The sequence below is a fragment of the Trachurus trachurus genome (assembly GCF_905171665.1).
Source record: "Trachurus trachurus genome assembly, chromosome: 4".
NCBI lineage: Eukaryota > Metazoa > Chordata > Actinopteri > Carangiformes > Carangidae > Trachurus > Trachurus trachurus.
This window is the reverse complement of record NC_139898.1, coordinates 7,610,539-7,636,418: the sequence shown is the minus strand read 5'-3', so window position 1 is coordinate 7,636,418 and position 25,880 is coordinate 7,610,539. Positions and strand designations below refer to the sequence as shown.

Sequence of the window (25,880 nt, the reverse complement as noted above, 5' to 3'; positions counted from 1 at the left end):
TTCTGCAGCTCATTGTCTTTGTGTGATGGGTCAAGAAGATAAATCCTCTTACCGCTCTGGTTTTGCAAACAGCTACAGAAAAATGATAGCCCTGGGAGCATATTTTTGGCATCATATAAATAAGAAATGAAAAAAAGGAGAAATTATACTCCTGAATGAATTATCTGGTTTGTGAGCCAGGTAGGGATGTGCAATCATGGGCACGTGATTCCATGACCATGTTTGTGACATTTTATCTTTTATTAGTATTTATTTATTATCTCCACTCATAAGAAGTGTACAAACAATTAATAAAAAGGGATCACAAGTTTCTTCCTTCCTGTAAAGGTCTATTTTTCATAAAATTTGCATGATTTTTCAGATTTTGGTGACCCAGGCTTTTTCTTTTTTGTTGCACCATGGCCAGTTTAGTGCCTGCCTTTGTTAATTTTAATCACTGAAATAAAAAAAACAAAAACATTGAATAAAAAACAAAAAAAATGTAGCTGTTCCAAAACTTTTGACATTCTGACTTGTACCCTACCCTATAAAATGTTTCATTAAAATATTCTGGTAATACTCATTTGCATTTCCTTATTTCTTATTTTATTCAGGATTTATTCAGGATTACGTACTTGGACTGTATAGTTTGTCAGACTAACAATTTATTTTCTACCTACTGGTTATGAATGGATGAATTTGGGGAGTTAAAATGACCCATGAAGTCTGAAGAAAGTCTAAAAAATCTTACCAACCAAGCACATTCTCACGATAAGAAGTTTGATGTAAGGTGGAAAGTTGAGTTAAACTTTTCAAATCTTAAATCTGCAAAGGTGGTGGATCACCACACCTTGGGTTCTGTTGAGTATATTACAATTACGCTAAAATATTATACACTAAATGAAATAATTCCAAATATGGAGGTGATTTATTACATTAGCTGAGAGCAGTTGAAACCAGCACAAAGGGAGATTGTATGAAGATTATAGTGATGAAATAGTCAAATTTATTATCTTGACAGCTGGATATTCCAATTTCTTTGCCACTGAGCCATGTAGATTTTCCAGAGTGCAAACACGTTTAAGTACTTCTTCAGAGTCAATTAAATCAGATACTAGTTAAATTACCATTTTTATTAACCTACAGGTTCACATTTCTGTAATTTTAATCACTATTGAAAGACTATTAGAACAGCTTTCCTATGAAGACAGAACTAAGGGTCATTTAGAGAGCGGCAGAATTAATCACACAATGTCACTTCAAATCTACCTTTCAATTCACTTTAAAGCTTGCTCTAAGATTTACATGTGCATGGGGAATTATCTGTGGTACGTTAAAGGAGAGATCAGGAGTGGCGATGGGCTGCACCCACCTAAAGCTGCGGGAAACTTGAACATCACACCTGAGCCAAAGTAAGATTATTAAAATGAGCGGTGCACAGTATTTCAGAAGGCTTAGAGCAGGGCCGTTAAATATCCAAAGTTCAACAACTGTCAATATTATGCTACAAATCATTTTCCATTTTCTCTTTGTACCTGTGGAGTTTTCTCTTCCTCCTTCACTGAGTGTGGTTTGAGCAGCTTCTGGAGTGTGGACGGTAAATAATATACCTAGAAAACGTTAACCTTTAGTTGTGGTGTTAAGATGCAACCTCAATTAACGAGAGTAAATAATCCTTGTGATTACTTTTAGCTGGCCTTTATCTCGTACATAACCTAATTAAATGGACCATCCAAACATAAAACCACAACTAATCAAGAGCTTTGCTGAGGCACTGCAGTATGGTTATGTGGGATTTTAAAAACGCACCCACGCATGTGTGAGCGTCCATGCGTCCCCTTCACACATAGAGAGAGAAAAAGACACACACACACACATACATTTAGTTTTAAAAAGATTAAATGGACAATAAACAACTTTGGTTTCAGAATAACTTCTCATTTCAGATGAATCGAGGATGAAATTAAATTGTAGTCATCCTCTCTGATTTCCAGCTAAATTAATTAAGTTCAATTATTAAGATAGCTAATGAGCAGTACACATACTCTCCATTTATGAAGGTTGTTTTATTAATTTTGAAATAATCAGACTGACCTTATGATGATCAGTGAGTTGAGTGAGTTGTGTCTTTGGCCTTCAAAAATAAAATAATAACTGAGTTGAGGAAATACACTTAATAAACTCACAAATACAGTACTTGCAACCCGTTTGTACCTGAAGACTGTGTGTGATGTATAATAATGTATTAATAATGAGGCAAAATATCATGTAGTGTGTGAAGAAGAGGTAGTTGCTGTATAAGAAAGCTTGCATCCCCATTACTTTTGAAACCAAAATGTGTTTGTATTTTATATTAGGTACCAATGCTACATTAACATTAAAGTCAGTGCAGACTGTCAACCTCTAAAACTCAGACTCAAACTGTTTCTCTGTGGAGAGTTTAACTTATTTGAAATCTTGGTGTGGTAATATAAGATTTGGTTTCATTGTGTTTGCAGGTTAAAATTGGTTTAAATAGGCCATAGGAAATTGACTCTATTTAATCTGGAGCATTGAAATGTAGACCGTGTAATCAGTTCTCGTTCACATGTGGGCCAAGATAAGACTGGTTTTATTTGTGTGTAAATCTATCCTGAGAGGCCTCATTCCTGGCTGTGGCTATAGTAAGCCATGCCTCCAAGCTATAGCAGTGTGTGTGTGGACATAACTGGTCCTTCACTTGGGTCCCCACCCTCTGCCTCAGGATCCTTGTGTAATTGAGAGATGATCTGGGCATCGCACACAAAGCATGGTCACACTGCCTCAGGAGCTGAGCACAATAATCTTTGTAACAAGGCGAGGATGCCTCTTCCTCTCATGGTGGAAGTATGAAAATGTAACTCAAGGGAAGATAATATAATTCCTTAAGTGTATTGTTCAATGAGAAAAAAAAAACAAAAAAAAACAGAGGTCACCCATAAGCAAACCAAATCTGACATGTATTAAACCTCAGAGCCACAGTCATCTCTGTATATGAACAGTGTTTTCTTTGTTTCAGCAAAAATGTGCAGTGTAATATGAAACGTGTGTGTATTCTTAATCATTTGCATCGATATCTATTACTTCAGCTGGGTAGTGGCACAATGCATTATGGAGAAAACTTGATTGCGAGTTGTCACCAGAGCCACATTCCCTTTAATTACAGCCTTTGCATGGATATATATGCATACAAATGGCTTATTTGAAGAATGGATGAAAGGGAGTTCATTTCAAAAACTACAACAAAACCATTTGTTCCCACCAAAACAGCACTCGCTGTATGACAAACGATGCTTTACTCTTATGAATAATTCTCAAATTCTAAGCAATCAAGTTTTAAAGATATCGTAAATCCTGTTTAAATGGCCTTATTCATTACACGGCAGAGATGGGAGGGATACTAATAAAGCGTTACGTCTGAAATTGTCACTGACTTCATGCGTCGCTGGGAGATGTTCGGCACAGAGCTGATGTATGGTGCGACTGACTGTATGGTGATGGAAATGTCGCTGTGGCCTCGTTAGCATTCTGCTGTAACCCTCGGGCTGGGGTGTCAGATTCTCTCAAAATTTACAGCTCAGTTTGGAACCAAAAGATTCTGCGCATAATGGCTGTGGGGGCCCTTATAATGAAAATACTGATCCTCACTAGCAAGGTCTGCTCTGAGGACAATGTTGATTAATGAACAGCTACATATGTGAAAGGTTAGCAGTGGTCAAAAACAGCAAAAACTTGAAGCTGATATAGCAGACATTTACTGCACTTTCTGTTGGTTTGCTTCCTCACATTACTTTAAATGGCCTCAGTTGATGAGACAACGCAAGCCAAGTGTTGGGTCTGCTGCTTATGTATTATATGCAGTTTTTAAAGCCAACAAATCATTATCGTGAGACATCTATCATGTTGTCTCAAACCATCCAACGGAAAGTAGGAAACAAAACAAAAACAGTGTTTACTGATACAAGAATCTGTAAAACCGAAAAAAAAAATGTTGATAATAATATTAATCATAATAATAATAATAATAGAGTATTCGATGGAAATGTACAACCATAAAAACAAATCTTGGCACTGAATATTTTATCAGTGTAACCATTGTGGTATAATAAAAAAAATCTTTTGTTTCGCTGCTAATAAACCCTGAACGTTACACAGACCTCATGTAATTGATACTGTAAATTAAGTTTACATTAAATGAACACAGGCTTTTAAATGATCCTGCATGCCGTGCTCTCCTGTACTTCTTTGAATGTCTCATTCCTGGAGCACTCTGCTAAGAAGGGGAGAAAATGTGAATTACAACTAAGCTACTTAACCACAATGAATTAAGGCCGAACATTTGAAAATTTGATACTGAAATTACTGTCATTATGGTGCATTATGTCTGAGCATAATGATTGCTTTGGCGCGGTTTGAAGACAAAGGCAGACTCCGGGGGAAAGTATAGTCAGAGGAAAAGTTGATTTCATGGCTGTTAATGATATGTGAACTTCAAACCTTAATTTTAGCAGCCATCATTTCCTGCCATTTCACAACTCGTCTTTTGTTAGCTACCTAAACAGTAATGCATCTGCAAATGATTTCTCTCTCTTTCCCTGGACAAAGAGTGAGCCATACCCACAGAGATCTACTTGTCAGACAGAAGAATGGCTCTTTTCTCAGCTCATGTTTAATTTGTAGAGCATGCTTCAATGCACAACAAATAAAAGAGTACATACCGTAGAAGAAATGCAAAGACTTTTAATCTGTCATCACTAATAGATGGATTTGACAGCAGTAAACATTTTAAAACCGTATGCATCTTTTAGAAAAAAGCAGGGATAGTAAAATCTACTGTCCTTGTGCAGGGCTGTTTTTGGCGTCTGCTGTGTTTTTGTGGGTACAAAGTTTGCACTAAACGTCTAAGGGTGTTGACAAAGAGATGAATTGCATACCAAGAGAAGGGACCACACAGTAACTGTGACCATGTTTTCCTCACAGCTGTATTATCGACCTACCAAAACAGACACATGGAAAATGGGACCGACTTTGCCTCCAATTTTTAGGACGTTTCCTTGGTTGCAAACAGTGTGGGAGACCAACTGGAGATGTTATTAATTCTCCATCAGTTTCAGTTTGGCTGCCTGAAAGCCAATTAAAGGAGAACTTAATTGAATCAGCCTCAGTACCCTTCTGAACAGGAACTCAAATGAATTGTGCTTGGGGATGGATGGCAGGAAAGGAAAGGAGGCCATGGAGGTTAAATAAAGAGGCTAAAATTACGGAGAGTCCAAAACCCAATCCCAATTCCTGCCCTTGGCCCTACCCCTCCATTTTGTAAGCTCCCACAAAGTATAGTATGTTCTGTCTCTATGAATGATGACGGGGTGGTGGTCGTCTTGGCCCATAAAATGACCCTGCATGAGAGACATTGTTTAATGCAGAATAAAAATCGAGTTTTGGAAGAAAACTCAAAGACCACTTTGCCAAATAAGTAACAAGTGGTGTCCCACTTCCAAGGTAAAGATGTATCCTGCTGTTTGTAGCTTTGTTCTGAAGGTCCACTACTCTGGTGAGAGGGTATTCTCTGTTCAAAAATATTGATTAAAGACCAAGCCACAATGATGGAAATTAAATATTTTTACAAACTCATCCACAAAAACCAGATTGTAGTTTTGCTTTTTGTCTGCTGGCCTTGTGCTCTTCAGTCTGAACCAGAATGAAATTCCAGTTCAAATTTTGTTTGGTATTTACATCCAATACAGATGCTTCATTGAACCCACTACTACTATAGAGAGGAAAGGGGGTACAGCTTGACAATTACACTGAAATTAAAAAAAAAATATTTGTGTATATGTAAGCATAAAGAACACAGCACTGAATATCTGAGATCTGTCCATGACTCAGCAGATGTTGATATAAGATAATAAGCTTCCAATTTCCAATGTGCTAAGTTGCAACTATGCACTTGCAATATTTTCACTTAATTTGTTTGCTAACCTCCACTTTCTGCATGAAATTTCAAGCTGTTTTTGTAGGATAATGTAGTATCACCAAAATGTATAACACAGACATTGACCGGACCTTCTCCAATCTAGGGAGAAATACAATGACAACAAATGTACAGACTAACCTGCTAAGTCATTTCCCAAGTGACATAACACAGACACTACAGATGAGAGGAGAAATGTTAAGTGCACAACCTTTTCTAATTACCTGAATTAATTGGCATTCAAATTAAATTTTTTGAAAATGTGACCAACTGAAAACTTTACAGCATTCATTACTTCGTCCAAATGCTTAAAAGGGACAGACGTCTTGAATCACTTGAATCAATAATATAACACCAAGTGGGTTTTCACCAGTGGTTATAGAACATATGATAATGACTAGTCAGTAGCACACAATGTAAACATGTCTCTTAGCAGCTCTGGCTCTTAGACCTCAGTCATTGCCATTGGAAACACGCTCGCAGAGGTTTGAAGACGCGGTTTCCACAAATCCATCCAAAAACAGTTTTATCCTCGTTTAAAACTGGAAACTTATTCACAGTAGGTGCAGTGTCAATAGAGTTTATATTTCCTTAAATAAAAAGCTCATGCCAGTTCAAGAAAGTTTATAAGAAAGTGACAAAATAATGTAAAATACCAGAAGAAAGAACACTATTTCAAGAGATATGAGGACAAAACAATTTCTGAATTTGTGTCCATTGTTGAATTGAAATGGTTCACTGCTAACCATCCTACACATTTGCACACACACGCACACACACCAACTCACACAAACACATGTACTACCTCAAGGCCATGCTCCATTGTCCTGGGAAAGCCATGAGGAGGAATTCCTTTCATGTGTCATCTCCTGTCACAGCACTGTCCTGACAGAGGCTTAGTGACATACGAGAGGCCTCGGCAGAATGTCCTGCTTTTAGTCAAATGAAGAGTCTGGCAGCTGCTGCATTCATCAAAATCAACGGATAATCTGCTTTCCATATAAAATCATGTGATGATTAACATTTTTTTTTTCAAAGAGGGGGATGGGAGTGTAAATGCTTGCACCTTTAAGGAGACACTTGAGAGACGTGGGGCGGGGAAGGTTGGGAAATGGTGTCAGGAGATTTTAAGTTGCATGAATGCCAGTGAAAACTAAGATTTCAAGTTACAGTGTTGCTCTGTCTGGACTGACTTCGCTGTTTTGATTTGAAATGTCTACTGTTTGTCAACGGCCAGAATATCTAAAACTACAAATCTTATTTTATTCTTTACTATGGAGTATCTCAAAATGCATTTACTTCTAATCCTTTGTTGAAAACAACACATTTACCCCTGAAAGACTACAATCTGTCAGTAACATTAAACACTAGCCCCAAAACTGAAACACTCACACATATTCCCTGTCAATGAATGTCTATGTAGAAGTTGGACTTAGAAAAAATAAAAATAAATGTATAAAATTACACACAACATACAGTGATGTCTACTGTATTTCTGACTGGTAGTTTAATGTATGAAATGAAATGTTGTGTTTCCTATTTGTTACTTAATTCAGTATGATTTTCTATAAATCATTTCCATGAGTAATCAATTGTATAATAAATTCTGACATCTCACTGCCAGAAACTCCACTTTTCACTGAAGGTGCACTGATAAAACCAGTTTTCTAAATGGTCAAGTCCTCATCAGCCTCTGTTTGGTTGCCATGGAAAGTGTCATAAACTAGAGAAGTCACTGCACATACACATTTACTTAAAATGAGTTGACATGCTTTTAGTGCTTTTAGTTTTCAATTAGTCTCTTGTCTACACAGCAAAATCGGCATATCCAAATTAACACATCTGTCTGCATTTTTCTACTGGCATTAGCAATTAACCAGTTGGCTGTTCATGTCTTTAAGAAACTAAATTAGCACATTGATATTTCAGATAGACTAGACATCATTATTGTTAACGAGTAATGGACAATTTAGATTAGAGTGCTCTCTTTTTTTTTTCTCTTTTTACAATCCCTGACATTATGTTTGCTGTTGTGAAACTGGACTTGTCACCACCTGTCACAACCAATTTAAGACAGTCACATTAGCAGAACTTGTAATTTCCTTGTGCTACCATATATTGCGAATGAAGCTCATTTTCAAATTCTTATCTAATTTATAGCAATACTTAATATTCAGGAAAATTACAGGAAATTCAAATTCAAATTTTGTACCCAACGGGTATGGTAGGAGTGAAGCAGCAAGCCACTGGTACCCCATTACTTTTGAAAACAGTTTCCTATTATACCAATACAGCTCCTACAGTTATCAGGTGAGAAACCCCTCCTGGTACCAAGAAACACTGTTTTTTTATTAAGTATGCATCATTAGACACATAGTCTTGTCCTTCTGACCCCAGCTCTGTGTTGGACAAGGGCTAATCAGGGCCAAGGAAGGCAGCTGTGAATCTCTTCCTCCTTCAACACTCCCCACCAACATCTTCTCCACCGGACTCCAATCAAAGGGAGCAGAGGCCATTAGGCAGCTCTGGACCTCCCTTTCTTTATAATTACACCCTCCTGGATTGACCGAGCACCAGCTAGCCCTTTGCTATTTGTGGTAATTAGTCCAGAATGTGAGCTGTCAACATGCAAAAATCGTGCCAGTAGGCCCACAATGCCACGGCCACCCCCACAGTGTTCAACAACAAGCACCTAGCCTCGGCCACTGGAATGCATTAACTTTCTCTTCTCTTTTTTTCCCTCGGCGACTCATGTCAAATCCAGGTCCCTCAGAACAAAATCTTAATAATTAACTGGCAAATTTTAACATGATTGCTTGTGACACACCTACTCTGGTAATTATTGCTTTGAGGCCATGTGCTAATGAAATTAATGCATTCATTGCCCCAACAAATTAGCATAACTCATACAAATGGCCCACATTTGAGACCCCGTTGCAAAAAGGAAAACAACATGCAGGAAAAAGGCAGCATCATCAACAACAACAACAATAACAACAACAAAAAAGGTTAGAAATGAAATGAACATTGAACTGGAGACGATATGTTGAGCACTGCTTGCTCAAAGTCTTAATGGCTAAAGCCTCTTAATGTTAACCAGCAGTGATTGCAGTAATGCATTACAGAGTGATAGTAGAGCAGGACCAAATGATTATCACTACCATCATTACAGTCATTCCTGATCTACATACATCTCTCTGTGGACCAATATTAAATGGCCATGCCACTGCAGACATTAAAATGTTATTATAATGATGCATTAACTTACTGTAGCAGAGTTCATATCAATACAGTAGAAGCTTCCCAACAATCATTCTCTAAATGGCACAGCTGCCACTTGCAGCAATCACCAGTCCTGCCACTAACCCCTGTTCGTGGCTGTTTGGTCTCACAGTGGGATGTCTCTCAGACATTTACTGCTTTCCATTAATAATTGATGACGATGCCATCGGTATAATAGACGGAGACAAGTGCAACAGTCAGTTGGAGATGGTGCAAAAGTACAAGAAATGTCCCCTCGTAGGTGAGAGAAGAGCAGGGAGGGTGTAACACCTAAAACGTGTTTGCCTGCAGCCAAATATACTGGCAGGGAAACAGAAAAAATTGAAAATGGCTTCCATTTAAACAACACTGACTTATATTATCACAGTCCAGGGAGAGTCTGCAGGTCAGCATGACGTTTTTGGTTGTGTTTCCAAAGACTTTCTTGAAACATCGAGGGGACCTCATTTTGAAAATAAGGGGAAATCTGTTAACTACATCATTCAAGATTATCTTAGATTCAATGCATTGTGATAATGTATGACTAAATTTCCCACATTTGACACTTTCCCAGTGCTTTCTCTTAAAGCAATACTTACCGATCTGGCATTTCACTCAGCACAGCACAAACATTTGAAAATCAACAGCTCCACCTCCCTCACAAGTCCCACCCACCTCTCGCTCCTGCCGCATCTCCACGAGCCCCCTCCCTCCCCGCTGCATGCGTTGGCATGGCAACGGTAAACAGAACAGGAACGCGAGTGAAACGGGAACAACACAAACAAACACAACACTGGAGTTTTAAACCGTATAAACGGACTCAGTGATGATGACTGATGAGTTTTATAATAAACTGTTGTTAGCCTACTGCTACTGGAGACACAGGGGAAGTGATTGTTACAGATTACAGTTCTCAACGAGCCGGGCTGGCGGCCGGACCAGCGCCACCTGATGCGCTGGTTCAGGCCGAAAATAAATCCAGACCGAGCCGAGTCGAGCCGCGCCGGGCCGGAGTTCAACCGGGTCCGGACCGCTGAGAACTCACAGAGCTAACAGTAGCCTAGCCGTTAGCACTGGATGCTTTATAGACACATGTGACTTCCTGTGTTTACGTATCACTGGGGGCTGCTCACTATCAACGTTACAATATCAGACATGAAACTCCACGACCAGCTGCGGCTGCAGTAATTGGTCTTTTAAAAAAACTATTTATTTCCAAAAACCTTCTTTCTTGTGTGTTGTGACTCTAGTCTCCTCTGCTCTCTGTGTCCTGCTACTGCTCTGTCAATAAGCGTTCTTCCTGGTCGGGAGGGGGGAGAGGAGGAGAGGGGTGCGCAAAGTGATTACATATTAAGTAGGTTCGGTCGCTCTTCAAATCTTATTAATCGGACCGAATAATATTATTGGTCAGACTTTTCTCAGAATTATATGAGAATGAAAAAATGATGAGTTTTTAACCCTGTTGGGTTTCTCTTACATTTTAATGTATCATCAGATTATTAATAGCATTTTAACTTAGACAAAGAAATGTGCAAAAGTTCCAGAAAGGTAAGTATTGCTTTAAGTTATGATATGTAAGAAGATATAGTTGTAGTTGTAAGCACCACAAAGCATCTTGTTCTCCTCTCTCAGTCTTCTCTCTGGAGCTCTAGTAACAACTAGAGCACTGGAATAAGAGAGTAACGACACTTACATTGACTCCCATGGTAAGGGTTATGCGCCCCGAGTGGCAGGATATGGGTATTGCAAAAGTGCCCAGAAAACTCATTCACTCCAATGTATGTGTGTTGCCCACTTGCTTGTAAATTGATGAAAACTGCTGTGTTTTTGTTTTTAGGTGTCTTGGTCATATCAAATTACACTTATAATTTGTTTATTATAAAATGTAGATTGAAACATTCATGTAGAAAACTGTTTTTCTTTTTTTTCTCGCCTATGTGTTAAGGTTTATCCGTAAGGGGTCCTCAATGATGCTATTAACGTGGGTAATCTAGAAATGTCCTTAAATTATTGAAAACACCGCACTTGCTCATTCACCAACAATGCAGAGATGTCAGTTCTTGGGCACTTTTGCAATACCCATATTCCGCCATCAGGAGGCGCTTCCATTGGACCAATGCGTGTCGTTACTCTCTTATTCCAGTGCTCTAGTAACAACTGAACAGTGAGCCAATCAGCAGGAAAGGATGCTCTGGGCCTCTCCTGTGATTGGCTGACTGTTGGCTGAGTGACTGAATCAAAATATCAGGTTGACACTCAAAAAACTTGCAAGATGAATCGACAATATAAACGACAAGAGAGCTAAAGATAGACGGAATAAAGTTTGCTTTTCTCATGCAAAATTGCATAAAAAGGAGATATGTGTGTTTTCAATTTCTTATGCAACATCCACATTTAGAGATCCCGGGAGGATGTGAATTTGTTGCAACAACTCATGCTAGTTAAACCCTCCCTTTGAGTAATGCAAGACCAACACAAAACTGAGCATGTGAGAGCTAATAAAAGAAGCTAACCAGCCTGGCAAGGCAGCTGGACTAGCTGGACTTGTTGGAAAGTGAAAGCTAGTAAGCTAATAAGCCTGGCTAAATACCAACCACGTCCTGAGCAGAGCATGGAGTAAACAGCATGATGTGTCCCCCAATTCCTATTTAATGACTGATAACCGATGCTATGTGTGATTGTATCAACCGTCAGAGGATGTATCATTACAACGCCACAAAAGCATGTCTCCTAGCAACCATGACTCTCAAATGTCAGTTAGCTGCTGCTAGGGAGAACCCCCACCCCAATCTCAAACGGTGTTACTACAAATATGTCCAAATCCCACGTTACAAAAATGAAATTATATGTACAAGTGTTGTTGATTATATTTCCCTGTACAAAAGAATTCAAAGTTCAGTTTGACTTCTGCCCTTGGACAACATCATCAACATCATCACCCCCTTCGTAACAAAGTCCAGTTGTATATAATGTAAAGACATGGTATAGCCTACTCTATAAATAAAAAACATCATCACACTCAAGAACAATTGTTCTTTGACCCTAAAAGTAGACAAACACATGTTCCTGGATGAATAACAACAGTCAGATACATCACTCACACTAAATGTTTCACTGACTTCCATTAGTGTGTGAATATAGGTACGTGTCTGTGTGTGTGTGTGTGTGTGTGTGTGTGTGTGTGTGTGTGTGTGTGTGTGTGTGTGTGCGCGTGCATGATTTCATGTTTAAAATATCTTAAAATACTGAAAGGTCGTTGTCAGAGTTACTGTGACATTTTCTTCCACAGAGTGGAAACCCACCATACATACACACAAAAGCAAAGCGCAAAGATCACATTTTCAACTGATCGCTGTAGCGCAAACAATGAATAAAACACTGCGTAGACAGCTTGTGATGCTTTGACCCACGGCGCAAGCATGAATACATACAACACATCAACACTATACTTCCTAATCTGAGATGGTTAGTAATGTGGCCACCTTATCCAGCATGCAACCCCATCTGTGATGACACATCAGCTCCACCACTTCATACAAATAAACTCACAAACACCAGACACAATGTGTTGACGGAAAATTTGCATTAGGAATGTACCAAAGGAAAGCGTGATTAATTTCTGCTCATGAAATGAATACAGATTTTGTCATTACATGGCTTGTATCCTTTGCCAAATATTGTAATGTTTCTCCCTCCTTCTCCACAGTGAGTGTTCTGCTGCAATAATAAGGAATAAAAGGCAGCTTACAGCTCATAAGCAACACAACTGCTGGCAAATCAGCTAAATCACAGAGCAAAACAAAGACCTGATTGCTCATTAGTATTATGGATCTGCTCTGTTTAAATCTGCTTTGTGAGATGCAGCCACTGTTTAATGACTTAAACGGTGTTTGTTTAAATGCTTGCTACCTACATTTCACACAGTAAGATTAAAAGAATGAGACATCATCAAATATCTCATTGAATTCTGATAATACCTCCCTATTAAAATACACATCAGTACACTTACCCTGGCTTTGCAGATGATGCATCTCAGTCTGTCTTCACTCCCACATCCCTGTAAGTAAATTATATTTTTAAGTAATTTAGTGACAGTGAATGATCAAAACAACAGATGTATAGCTGAACTTAGTGCACTATGATAACTATGAGTTTGTGTTTTGATCAATAAACTAATTATGTTTGTTAGGAAAATGCTATTTTATTTTTAATATAAAAGGTGCATTATACAAAAAAAATGTTAATTCAATTACAGTGACACCAACATGTAAAACAAACAGTGGTGCAAAACATGACAACAATAGACAACAGACAGTTGAAAAATGAGCAATGCAAAAAAGAATTTCCTAAACGCAATAAAACACACAATGCACAACCAAACAGACAACAACATTTCACATTGTTGTATTTTCTCTATAGGTATTGTGTTGTTATGTTTTGCACCACAAGGCCTCTGTAGATCAGTAAACACACATGTTGTTGTAATACATACACTTACCCTACTGTACCACTTCACATGACAGTGCAGCACAAGAAACAAAAATAAGATGCTGGCAATAATCTTCAAGCTGGTGCTAACTAACTGAAGAACAAGAAAAGCATTTGTACAAACACTAAGTGCCAAATCCACTGCTAATATGCATGGCATGTAGGAGCACATTTTGATCGATGTTAATGGCATATAATTATAGAACACTGCTATTAGGCAATGTGATTTTATAAAGAGGACCATTGCCCCTGGCACTGTGGCCTGATTGCTGTGAGTGTTGAACTAATGAATGTAAACCAAGTCTGTTTGCAATGATGAGAGTTATCAACCCATGAGAGGGAGACAGGGTAAGTGTGTGGGTGTGTGTACGTGTGCAATTAAGGGGATATATAGGCAAGCATATATAGTCAAGGGCATGCTTGCTAACATAAACACACACACACAAACACACATACCTACAGTATATATCACAAGAGAAACATAAACTAATTCTCTCATTATCTTCTTCATCTGTTCAGGCCTGGTTCGATACTTTGCTCTCTACTCTCAGTGATATGTTCAGTTAGCAAGTTGTTAGCATTTTCACTGCTCCTCTTCTCACTTCTTTTTCTTGCTGTAACTACAGTGGTTTCCATTTCAGATGGATGGGATTACAAATCATGAAGGGCATTTTTTCCAGAATACCACTCCCTTTTACTTCAATAGAGTGAAACCAGATGTATAAAAATGAAAATTTGTATTTATCTGCTGGGTTAGCAACTGTATACCATTACTTTCCAAAAGCCTGTGTCCTTGTTCTGTATTTTCTCAAGCCTGTAGTTGGGCTGGGCAGTGAGACACACCAGGCCACACTCAGCTGGTGCGGTGCAAACCATACAGTCCTCCCATGCCCTTGTACTTTGTGCTGTGAGGGGTTTCACCCCTCTAGGAATGCACTCCCTATAATGAGGGTCAGGGGTCAAAGTGCTGCCGCGCCTGGAGGCCGGGATCTCCTAGGCACACTCAGTCACTGACTCTGTCCCTATATTTAAATCCTGCCTCAGGACATGTTTTTCAAAGGGCATCTCCTAACTAGTTCCTGGTTACTAATTAGTTTTGTGCCATGCTATTTGTCTTTGGGAACCTGAATGGGGAGGGATGGGAAAGAGGGGGGGTCTAAATGAGGCGGTCTAAAAACAGATAGCGTATGGTTTGCCTCAGTGCAGATGATGATGATCATTCAGATAATCCTCTGCTATAAACACACTGAAGTACTGTAAGTATCAACAGTTATGGAAATTAATGCCAGTACTATTTTGCTGTGTTTGAATTCAGTCTGTTGTTTAGTGACAACATCTGTGTCACACTGTTGTGGCTGAAATTAAATAAGGACTTGGAATTTGCCCTTTTTTGTTCAAGCTGCTTTTATTGGTGGTAACAGTGCATGCTATCACTCCCAGCTGGCTGGCTCTCTCTCGCAAGTCAAATCATTATTGGATTACATTTTCTGGCTTCATAAAATGCGGTTAAGAGGCACTTTAGACATATGTGCATGACCTGCTTTCCAGAGATGGCTATCAGAGCAAAAGTGACAGGTCAATTGCTGATTTCTGTTCCGTAAAAGGGAAAGGGGCTCCCTACCCTGAGCACTCTAAAAGGTCGCACGCTGTCTCTCTCCCACTCTCTTTCCCTCTATCTGCTCTTCTTGCACACAAAAACTAGAGTAGTCTTGTAGCAGCAGCAGCGCACACTCACAGCAGAGGCCGAGGTTCACTGTGCGTATGTGTGTGTGTCCATGTGCCTGCTTCATGAGTGTGTGTGTCTGTATATAATTGTATAGTGGGAAGACACACACTTAATGGAAGTGGCTCTTCACTCTGACATCTGGGTGGTACAGATGAAAGGTCTGCTGTAGCATGTTGTCTACCACTTGTGGAGTATCCAAGTTCACAGGAGTGGATGGCACGACAACAAAGGTTTCAACAACAGACACGTATTTATCTTGAATTAATATACAGTGACTGTATGAAATTAATTATATAAATGAATAACATATATATTTTCTGTACAGTATATTGTGGCACCATACAACTGCTATATATTCCGGTGTTTACTTCATTTGGAAGGAGGCGTTCTGAAGAACCAGAAGTGAACATTATAGAATAGTACAAAAGACTGAAACAAATTTCAGTTCTTCCTTTCTTTGGCTCCTTGGTCAAAACAGTACTCCAGTGATTAAATACAGCAGCAGATTCTGAGATATCCTGTTTTGAAATCCCTACTACTAGAGCCTACATTTCCCACAATGCAATATCACTGTCTCTTTGTTGGATTCTCAATGTCTGGCAAATGCACATTGACATAAGAACATTCAGTGTTTGCCAGTTTGAAACACTGGCTTTTGTGTGAGATAATTTCTTTCAAGCTCATTTAAAGACAAAATACATTACACAACTGGTTTCTCAGGCTGACAAGGACTTTCCCATCACATCACATTAAGCAAACCAACCTCTGTATGTATGTTTTGCCTTCAGCTGGTTAACTATAACAACATAAATGCAATCATGTATTTTCTTTCCTTGGTTACGTGGGGGAAACACAAAACAAGCTAAAGACTTTTATATGATATGACACAAGGTCAAGTTTCTAGTCACCTGACAAGTCCAGTATTTTAGCTGTTAAGAGAACAGTAAAGTTATGAGGTAAAAAGGCTTTGCAATTTAATTAGATTAGTGATGTTCACTCAGAGGTCAGGGATAATTATTGGAGACAATTGACTCTTTATACTTTACTCAGTTGTTAAGATAAATTATCTATTAAAAGAAACAATTAGTGCAGCTTTAACCCTTAGTATATGTATGATAGGACATTTAGTGCTTCAGGCATTGCTTTTAGTAACATAATGTGACTAGTATGATAGCCTTTAAAGTAGCTGAGTAGTAATTACATTATGTAAAACAGAAAAGTGCATTCATGTATCATCTGTCAATATGGAGAGATTTTGTAATGTGACTGGATGCAGCTGAGATTTTTAATTGTTGGTGGTATGATTTCCATTTCCATAAGAGCCTCTACCACCTCTTCTGTTACTTTGGGCTTTCACTTTTTATTTCTGGGGAAAATACTTGGGTATACAGAAATGATTATACAATTTTACTATCATGGCAACAGCAGCAGCAGTTGCTGGGAATTAATGATGGAAGCGTAATTAGCATGAGCTGCAATAAGCGCCAAGATTGCACAGACAGAAATCCATGCCACCCACTGAAACAAACATTTCATGTGATGAGATAAATCTATTAGTGATCTTTTGACACCGGTGGCCGCTGCGTCAACACAACCCCTGGTTCAAGGAGCAATACGGACGTTAAAGAGTCAGTTTGCTGCAGGTTGACATGTGTCAGGTGCATGATATCTCTCTGGATTTTTGCCAGTTCATTATGACGCACCTCTCACTGTTTCAGCCCCTGTGTTCCAACTGTGTAACGATGACGTCTTATCATTGCTAGCAACCCTCATTAAGACTAATTGGTATTGCCATTTGAAAGGTAGCTCATTAACTTGAAGCAAACAGCATTGTTTTGTCTCAATAAGGAATGATCACATGGCAAACACATTTGTTCACCATTAGAAATCCAACCCAGACATTTCCCCCCTCTCACATTTTGACAAATGGCTGATGAGTTAAAATATATATACTGTATATATAAGGAGAGAGATACAAATTCAAAATATCAAGGTTCCCTACATGGAAAGTCTCTCTTACCCTCTGGATCCATGTGGATAGACACACGTGATGGGCAAGTAAATTCTTGCAGTCGCAGAAATTCCTCAGTGGGTCACTGGCTTTAAGTTCAACATCCCTGCATATAAAGCACTCTGGTGTCTCTGCAGAAGAAGAGGAGAAGATAGAGGTTATGAACACTTTAGCACTGGCTTTACATCACATGCTCATTGTGTCATTGTATTTTCTTTGGTAAAAGACCTTTGCAAATATTCCTACTTACTCTACAACTCATTTGGTATTGCAGCATTCAAAACTGTAGAGCTCCCATGAGCATTACACTTTTATTTTCTTCCCAGAGGGAGAGTGGCAAAGTGAATCTGTGCTTTAAATGTAATTGTAACAGGTTGACTTTTTTGACAAGACAATAAACACAACGGTGCAGATGTGAGGCCGATAATGAGAAATAAGATTCAGCAATCTATTTAGTTATTATCATTGCCTTCCTGGATCATGTGCATTATTTGATATGTTTGTTGCTGACCCTGCCAAGTCAGTGTTGTGTGTCATTAGCCATGTTTCCATCCAAAGTGATTCGAATTACTGGGAAATGCGCATTAAAAGAAATTCGAATCGTGTTTGTTTCCATCTACGGACTTTTTTTAGGAATTTTAAGAATAGCAAATAAACAACAAGACGGAGATGCTGAGATCAGCAAGCTGATTTTCAACAAATAAAGTTGTTAGGGTAATTATGTTACCAAACTGTTGCCTGTTGGCACTACTTCCAATGTTGGCATTCTGTTGGCTACCTGTTAAATGTCCAACATCCACTCACGCCTTTACTCTGTTTTGATACACACCAACTCCTGGGAAGCATCTCTACTGCAGCTGAATTCATCACTGCAGTCATTGGCTACTCACAAACTTTGTCTGTTTGACATTTGGTGGAGCAAACATTGGGGTTAGTGGATTTGGAAGTTGTGAAAAACCAAAACAATAGATTTAATGATGCTAAAATGCTTTGTTGCGCTGAGAGAAACTGCAGAGTTGTATACCGCGAGGTGTTGGAGGAGCCGTGGAGTTGTTTTTTTCGCATTGGATAATGCAGGCGCACGAATTATGCGTCATGTTGGTCACGATTCATCAGCCAATAATATCAGGATCCGTCAGCCATCAAACGTCTCAGAAAAACGAGGAGACTCGTCCACCACCACCGACACAAACTCTCCTCGGTCCATCACTTAGCCTAGCTAGCAAAGTTAGCAAGCCATAACGTAGCAAATCTACTAGCTAACAGTTAGCTAAGTTAGCAGACACTCTTGAACACACTCGCACACACCAAGCTTGGTCCCGCCCCAAACATTGAATATCCCGCCTGCTCGATAACGACCAATCAAATTCGTTTTCCTTACTCCTTACTCCTAATACTACTACTACTGACAAACGGCCATTTCTGAACACCTTTAAGTAAACTTCACGATAACCGTTTAAAGGCGCCATTCTTTCTGCAGTTACATGCACATTCATCGTGTTAGGTTAGGCTAATGTGAGTGCAGGCCAGCGGTTGACAGGGGACGGGGGCATTCGTGCTTCAGCACAGTACGGAACAACTGGCCCTAGTGTGAGTGCACCCTAACAGTAATTGCGTTTCCATCCACCTTTTTTTATTCGCATTTTCAAAAATTGCAAATAAATACTTGAATGGAAACGCCAGAAATTCGAAAAAAGGCAGTAAATGCGCATGAAAGTTTTTACGCTTTGGGGGGGTGGATTTGTCAGCGTATCGATTAAATGAAAATGCGACTTTTTGTTATGGAAACAGATTATGTTTGTGGGTGAAGTGCTGCTGGACTTCACCCAGCGACGTTCAAACAAATGGAGAACGACGCCCCGGTCTCCCAGCTCTCGTCTCTGCACACCGCAACACAAATGCGCTCCGTAACCCGTAATGTTTTGTTTATGACGGTTAAGACTACACAAACACACGCCGTAACGTCGTATATGTTATGTAGCCTAACGTTATCCACCGCTCCATTTATTGATTTTTCGCCGGCTTTGTTGTCAACAGACGCACATGGGCGAGAGGAGCATAACTAAAACAGCGGAAAAGCGAGCGGACTTGCACAGTTCCCGACTGTCTTTCTGTGTAAATATCTCATGTTACAACATGAAAATCTGCGGCTTATATTCAAGTGCGGCCTATATGTACAGTATTTTCTTCTAAAATTTAGCTGGTGCGGCTTATACAGGTGCGTCTATAGTCCGGAAAGTACGTAAATTGTCCAGGATGTTGAGTGTCAGCTGAGTGTCAGCTGTCAGCTGAGTGTCAACTGTTGGATACATTCGCGCTCTCTTATGACGTAATCTCACGGCACACTCCTCCTAATCGCAAAACACTAATGAATGGAAACGGTCATAAATTCGCATTTGCTTTTTGCGCATTTTCACAAAATCCGCTCAGACTTTTCAGGGTGCCATATCCCTAAGGATTGACAGTACTTTTCTTGCTATCATCAGTGTGACACACTGACGAAGATAGTAGGGCTACACTCACTTGATTTCTACATTTTCCACCATTTTTTAATTGGATATTTTGATATTTCTCTCTAATTAGTTCATACAATCAAAACAGCACTTTGTAAAACTTGTTAAGCCTAACCTGGTGTAAGTCTGCATTTTAGCAGGAGGGTGAAAAGAAGGATCTGGAGTTGTTAATTGTTAATGACAGCACATTGGCCAAATTCCAATCTGGCCCCGACACACTCCTCCCTCCTCCCACCCACTCTCACTTTGCACGTTCGCATTGAGGGTCCGCCACATTAAGTGTCATTCCAAACCAATTACCCTTAAGAGGGGATGGGTTATAAAGTGCTCCAACACTGAGTCTGCATCGATGTAGGTTTACAAATGGCAAGAATAGTGCAGCACTGCTTTGATCCCAGGATGGATGAAATATCTACATATGTAGGCTACTGTAAGTAAGATGTTGCCTCACATCAAACCCACCCTAATCTTTAGTGCTGTAATTACAAACAAACAAACAAACCATTGTGCCAAAGAAAAGTCATCATTTAAATTAATATTTATGAAATTACAATACAATTTCCGAAATATTTTAGGTGACAATAAATTTCCTGTTTCTGTAGGAGAAAGGTAACGACACCCCAAAGCTTGTTGGTGTATTTATACCCTCCCCCTTAATTAAGAGACCCTCCACAGCCGCGAGTGTGACTCCACAGAGAGTAACTATCCATCACAGAGTGGGAGGTATAGAGGGCCAGATTGGAACCAGGCCATTGTGATGGAAGCATCACAACTTGCAACAGCTGTTTTGAACCGAGGTTGGTCAAGCAATAAAATGATCCGTCCCGGTTTGAGTAAGAGTGGACATACAAGGTAAGCAGCAGTGGAACACATCATGTGTCTGAAACTAGGCAAAAGTTTGGGGTAGCCACAAGATTCATCTGATGTGTTCTATTGTGCTGTTATCAGCAGAAACTTCACCAATATCCTCAACAGTGATGATTCCCAAACAAGAGCTTTGACGCTAAACAGTGGACAGTAGCTGGGAGCCAGATTCTGTTGGTTTCATCCCATAAAAACACAGCAAAGACTAGCTGTCATGCGTGCACTTGTCTGAATGGGGAGTAAACTGCTGCCTCAGAAGCTCCTGTCTCTTTGGGGGCTCTCCTTAAAACGCATTGCTTCAGGTGAAAATCTATCTTCAGCTGAAAACCCTTTTAATCAGAGGTTGGGTTTTTAATGTAACCCATCAGAATCTGTGTAAGCGGATTTTATTACTGACCACGCATATATCTCTGCTTGCATTAATATCTCTGAGACAAGCTGTAAAGTAGAGAAACCAGATGAACTTTTTTCTCAGCACTCATTTTAGCAAAGTTAAAAATCAGGAATTTGGAGATAAATGTGTGCTGTCTGGTCTGCCATTTGCTTTACCACCCCGTTACTGACACAAACCACCTGGCCTAGAAATGGAAATCATTCAAGAGTGAGGCACTCTCCTAATTCTACTGGGTGTCAAAATTTCTATGTTTGCTTCCTTTTCCGTCTGCCTGTCTAACAATATATCAGATTTAGTTGGTTTTCACTCATTGTCAAAATAACTTTGTATGTGTGGAGGAGTTTGAGGAAAATAATGAAGCCATGCAGAGACATACCTATAGACTATGACAGTCTAGCTAACAGCCTGTCTGTGTGTTTCAACAGCCTGACCGAAAATATTTCCAAAGTTACTGTGATGGCAGCTTCACCAATTATACCCACAAGTCATTTTTAACATTTCATTCCTCCGAATCTGTACTGCTTTTACGGTCATTATGGCAAGCCCCAAGGCACTTCTGGAGCTAAATAACGGCTGCAGCGCTGCTGTGAAAATAACTAGAAAACAACATTACAACAGAGATGTAAACATGCCGCATGTCAATCGTAGCCAAGCTGACAAGTCTGCATGATCTGTGACTCCCATAATTAACTGTCAGCGGTGTCAGTGTTCGGCAGCGTTTCACATGAAGGTGAGCACTCGACTAACTGGCTGAAGTCACCCTCTCTACACGATTTAACAGCTAACAAAACTTCCTGTGTGCAGCAGCAGCTCCAGGCTGTGTTGTTTCCATACAGGGTGACGATGTACTAAAACAAAGTTTGTCAGTTGTAGACACTGATCTCCTGCTATCACAGAGGATAATACCAACACCAACTCTGTCAAGAACTCTGTTTATACTACTTGACTGTCTGAAAATGGCTTTCACTTTCTCTGCTGTGCAGTTCTACTGCCGTGGATAATAAGGAACACAATGACAAAGGTCTACCCTTTTATCATCACATCAACCATCACCTCAACAAAAGCAGTCAAACTAAGTGATGTCATTTGATGAGTTTGAAACCCTGTACAGTATATCATACAGTATACCAATGAGGGAAAATGCCAGATTGGGATAATTTAATTGTCTGTTGCATTGCTAACGACCTCATTAACAAAAGAATGATGGGAAATCAGCATGGTCTGGGCGAGGAACCGCCTGTGTGACAGCCATCTGGCTACAATGGGGGGTGGGGTTGGGTGGGGGTTGGGGGACTGGTAAGCTAACACCACGGCCGTCAACACTTCCAAGCACAGGCCTAGAGCACCTCTAGATGGAAGCAGGGATTAGTGTTGTGCTCTATAATTCACCTTTTATTTTGCTGCGTGCACCAAGTCACGAAATGAGATGATGAGAAGTGATAGGAGTGAATGTTAGAGACATCTGCCCGGCACTGAGCTGCACTTTTTACTTCAACCAAAACTCTCTCAAAGCCTAAAAATAAGTCTCTGATTATCCACAACATTCTCCTGATCTTTTAACAGACGAAACAAGGGAAAAACAAATAAAGGACAGGAATTTCTGCCTGGCCCCACATTTATGAAGTGTCTAATAATACAGAATACAGGCATACACTTTGTCCCGAACTCCTCAGGTTACTGAATTTGACAAAGAAAAAAACCATCAGTTGTTGTTGTGACCAAGACTTAAAAGGGTGTGTTAATGTTGATTGCAGTAAAATAGGCATGGTTTAAACTGTGATAGCTCAAATATTACATCAGATAATTCATTTACTTCCACGGGCTGGATTCAAATGATCAATTACCTACTTAAAATCACTATAATGTTTGAGAGACATGTTCATATTACGATGCATTTCCCCACAACCTGGGAACAGATAACTGATATTTACCCAGCTGTGGGAACACATTAGTTAAAGAGGAGTCCATCAATTTTTTTTTTTACCTACATGCAGTCAGTGGTCTTGAAATCAAATGTCAAAATCATACCAGCACAGGCTGAGATAATCTGACTGTTCGGCCCAAGTATGTGTAAAGCCCCAAGTACACTAGATCTGTTCATTTCCCTTGATATAACTCAAAAATTACATCATCACGATGTCGCCGGGCTTATTTTTCAGACCTTTTCAGATGGCCCTCCAGAGCCACTGAAGATATCATACAGACTTAGTGTTATCACAGCCAGAGGAGTGCTCTCTGTGACAAGTAAACTGAACTCGATGGGTAAAATCAGTGGAGTGCCCCTTTAACAAGAAGTGTCACTGAGAGCGGCACTGGAAAACAAGACCGTGATCTCCATGGAGAGATGCTTGACAGGCCACAGAGGGTCTGCAACATCACTGCCCTGCACTGTTACAGATATTATAGAGCAATATTAGGGCTGAGTGAAGGTACCTGCTGTTTTAAATTCTATGTACTATATGTGCATTTTTACTTATTATAAACACAATTACAAGATAAAAGTTAGATATAATATGCTAAGAGTTTATTAAATGGCTAAATTTGAGTATTTGCAGGTGCAATTGTATTAGGGACCAGCGCAGGTATAAAAATAAATGGTCATTGATTTTCGCCATGGACACTGCACCACATCCACACACTCTGTCAGTGAAACAATAGAAAAGGTCAAATCATACAAATATCTCAGTACAATAATTGATCACAAACTCACATTTTAACTCAGCAGCAAATACCTTTTCTCCAAATGCCAACAACACCTCTTTTTCCTCGGTAAACTTTGCCAACTTAAGGTTCATCAATCAATTCTTGTTGCTTTCTACAAATGCTTCATTGAATCCATCCTCACATTCAACATAATAGCTTAGTTTGGTTCAGTCAGCATCTCCCACCGTAACAGTCTAAACTAAATAATCTAAATCAGCAATAAAATCGTGGCCTGGGAAAAAAAAATCACTTAACATCTACAGTACACGAGTCAGGAGAAAAGGGATACAGTCTGCAACAGACACCACACACACAGACACAGATTCACTTATAACTTGTTTTTAACTGTCGGTTGTGTAAATGTGTGTAAATATCCGTGTTTATGTTGCCATGTCTGCAGCTAAATATGCGTGTTAATGTTGCTGTTGTCATGTGATGTGCTGTTGTTATTGTGTTGTGTGTCCACACCTGCATCGACACTCTTTGCAATGCAGTTCCTAACAGAAAAATAAAGTGATTTTGATTTGATTTGAAAACCAGGCATTGACACAATTCAAGGACACGCCTCCTTTGGACCTTAATGAACTTTTGTACATGTGACAATTACTGTTACTGTTTATTGTATTTTTTTAATAAAATCAAAATCAAAACAAAGCACCTACATTTAGAAAAAGACTGTTTTTGTCTGCTTGCTGCAAGGGTTATATTTACTTTACAAACTTTTTTTACCCAACTGGAGTGTGTTATGTGTAAGTTGTTTTATAACAGGATGACTTGAACACTAACATTTAAAACCATAACTGTCTGAAATCTTCAATACATCATCAGAATTTGTAGTTTGCAGCTGAGAATGTCATGAAACAGCGGCGACCCTCTCCCTCCCAGGAGTAATCCTTCTCCCACTGAGACTCAGTAGGATGTGTAAACAACTCTCAAGTCCTACTCTGAGGTAAGAATGTTTTCAGTCCTACTAACTTTCTATTCCCCGAAGGAAGTCAGAGACATTTGGCAGTCACAGGCCCTGTGTGAAGTAACATCTGGGTGGCCCAGAGAACGCCGGCATTTCAAGATAAGAAAAAGAAGATTTCTTCTCTTTTATATATGAACAAATCAATCCCAAAAGGAGAGCACTGTAGAAATAGCAAATAGTCTCCAGGACAACACTTACCTATGAATAAACTTCTGCATGATTCTGCTGAAGACAGTGGTTGGTAATCACTGCTCATGTTTCACTCTCTGCTGTGGCTGAGAGACGACTTTTTCCACCCACTGCTGAGTGCTTCCAGATACCAGCAGTATCCTCCACTTCCTGTTCACATTCCTCTGCCTTCGCTCGCACGGGTTATACCAACATTTACAGACAAATTAGTCTGTCAAAACCGAAATTGTACAACTTTGTATCTGCACTTCCTATCACTGTATTCACTGTCAGCTGATCGCTCTGTGTTTCTGTTTGTGAGGAAGTTGTGAAAGTGAGCAGCCAATCACAGCTGCACTCTGGGGCACGTCAGAACAGGAAGCCAAATGAAGGAGCGAAAAAAAAACAAAAAAAAAACAAGAGAAGCTTGCCAGTTAGCCTCATGTATTCTGCGTCAAGACTAAAAATAGACATTGTGGGTGAGAAATTATATTCCATTATATTATAGTGATAGCACAGATGAAGAGTATTTTGGTCACAGACACAGGCAGAATGTTGTTAGGTTGAAGAAGTTGTGTGTCATCGAAGGGACTACAGTACTTTCCTCAAAACAACGCTGTGTTGCAACAAACCATGATGCGTGCCCACGGCTGGGAAATGACTAACAGATTTTGGAATGCCCCCCCCCCCACACACACACACACACACACACATATTTCTGCTGAAATATTGATGGAAAGTTACCAAGCAACAGTTGTGGCATTTATTTGTTCTCCTACTAGTCAATATCTCTATCAGAGCTGTCCTCTGCCTA

At 39.6% G+C, this 25,880-nt stretch overlaps 1 protein-coding gene across 2 annotated transcripts in view; it reads right to left on the bottom strand.

Annotated features, from left to right (window-relative positions):
• The window catches only part of LOC310984913 (uncharacterized protein), a 66,629-nt gene extending 41,245 nt beyond the window's left edge, over positions 1-25,384 (bottom strand). The window contains exons 1-3 of one of the 2 annotated variants that reach the window (XM_083970288.1): positions 25,097-25,384; positions 17,446-17,585; positions 13,239-13,286 (exon numbers count right to left, since the gene is read on the bottom strand). In XM_083970288.1, the coding sequence (XP_083826414.1) occupies positions 13,239-13,286; positions 17,446-17,585; positions 25,097-25,154 (246 nt within the window). In that variant the 5' untranslated portion in view covers positions 25,155-25,384. The remainder of the gene's footprint in view (positions 1-13,238; positions 13,287-17,445; positions 17,586-25,096) is intronic. The other variant, XM_083970289.1, reaches the window with a different exon arrangement.
• Positions 25,385-25,880: the final 496 nt, after the last annotated feature.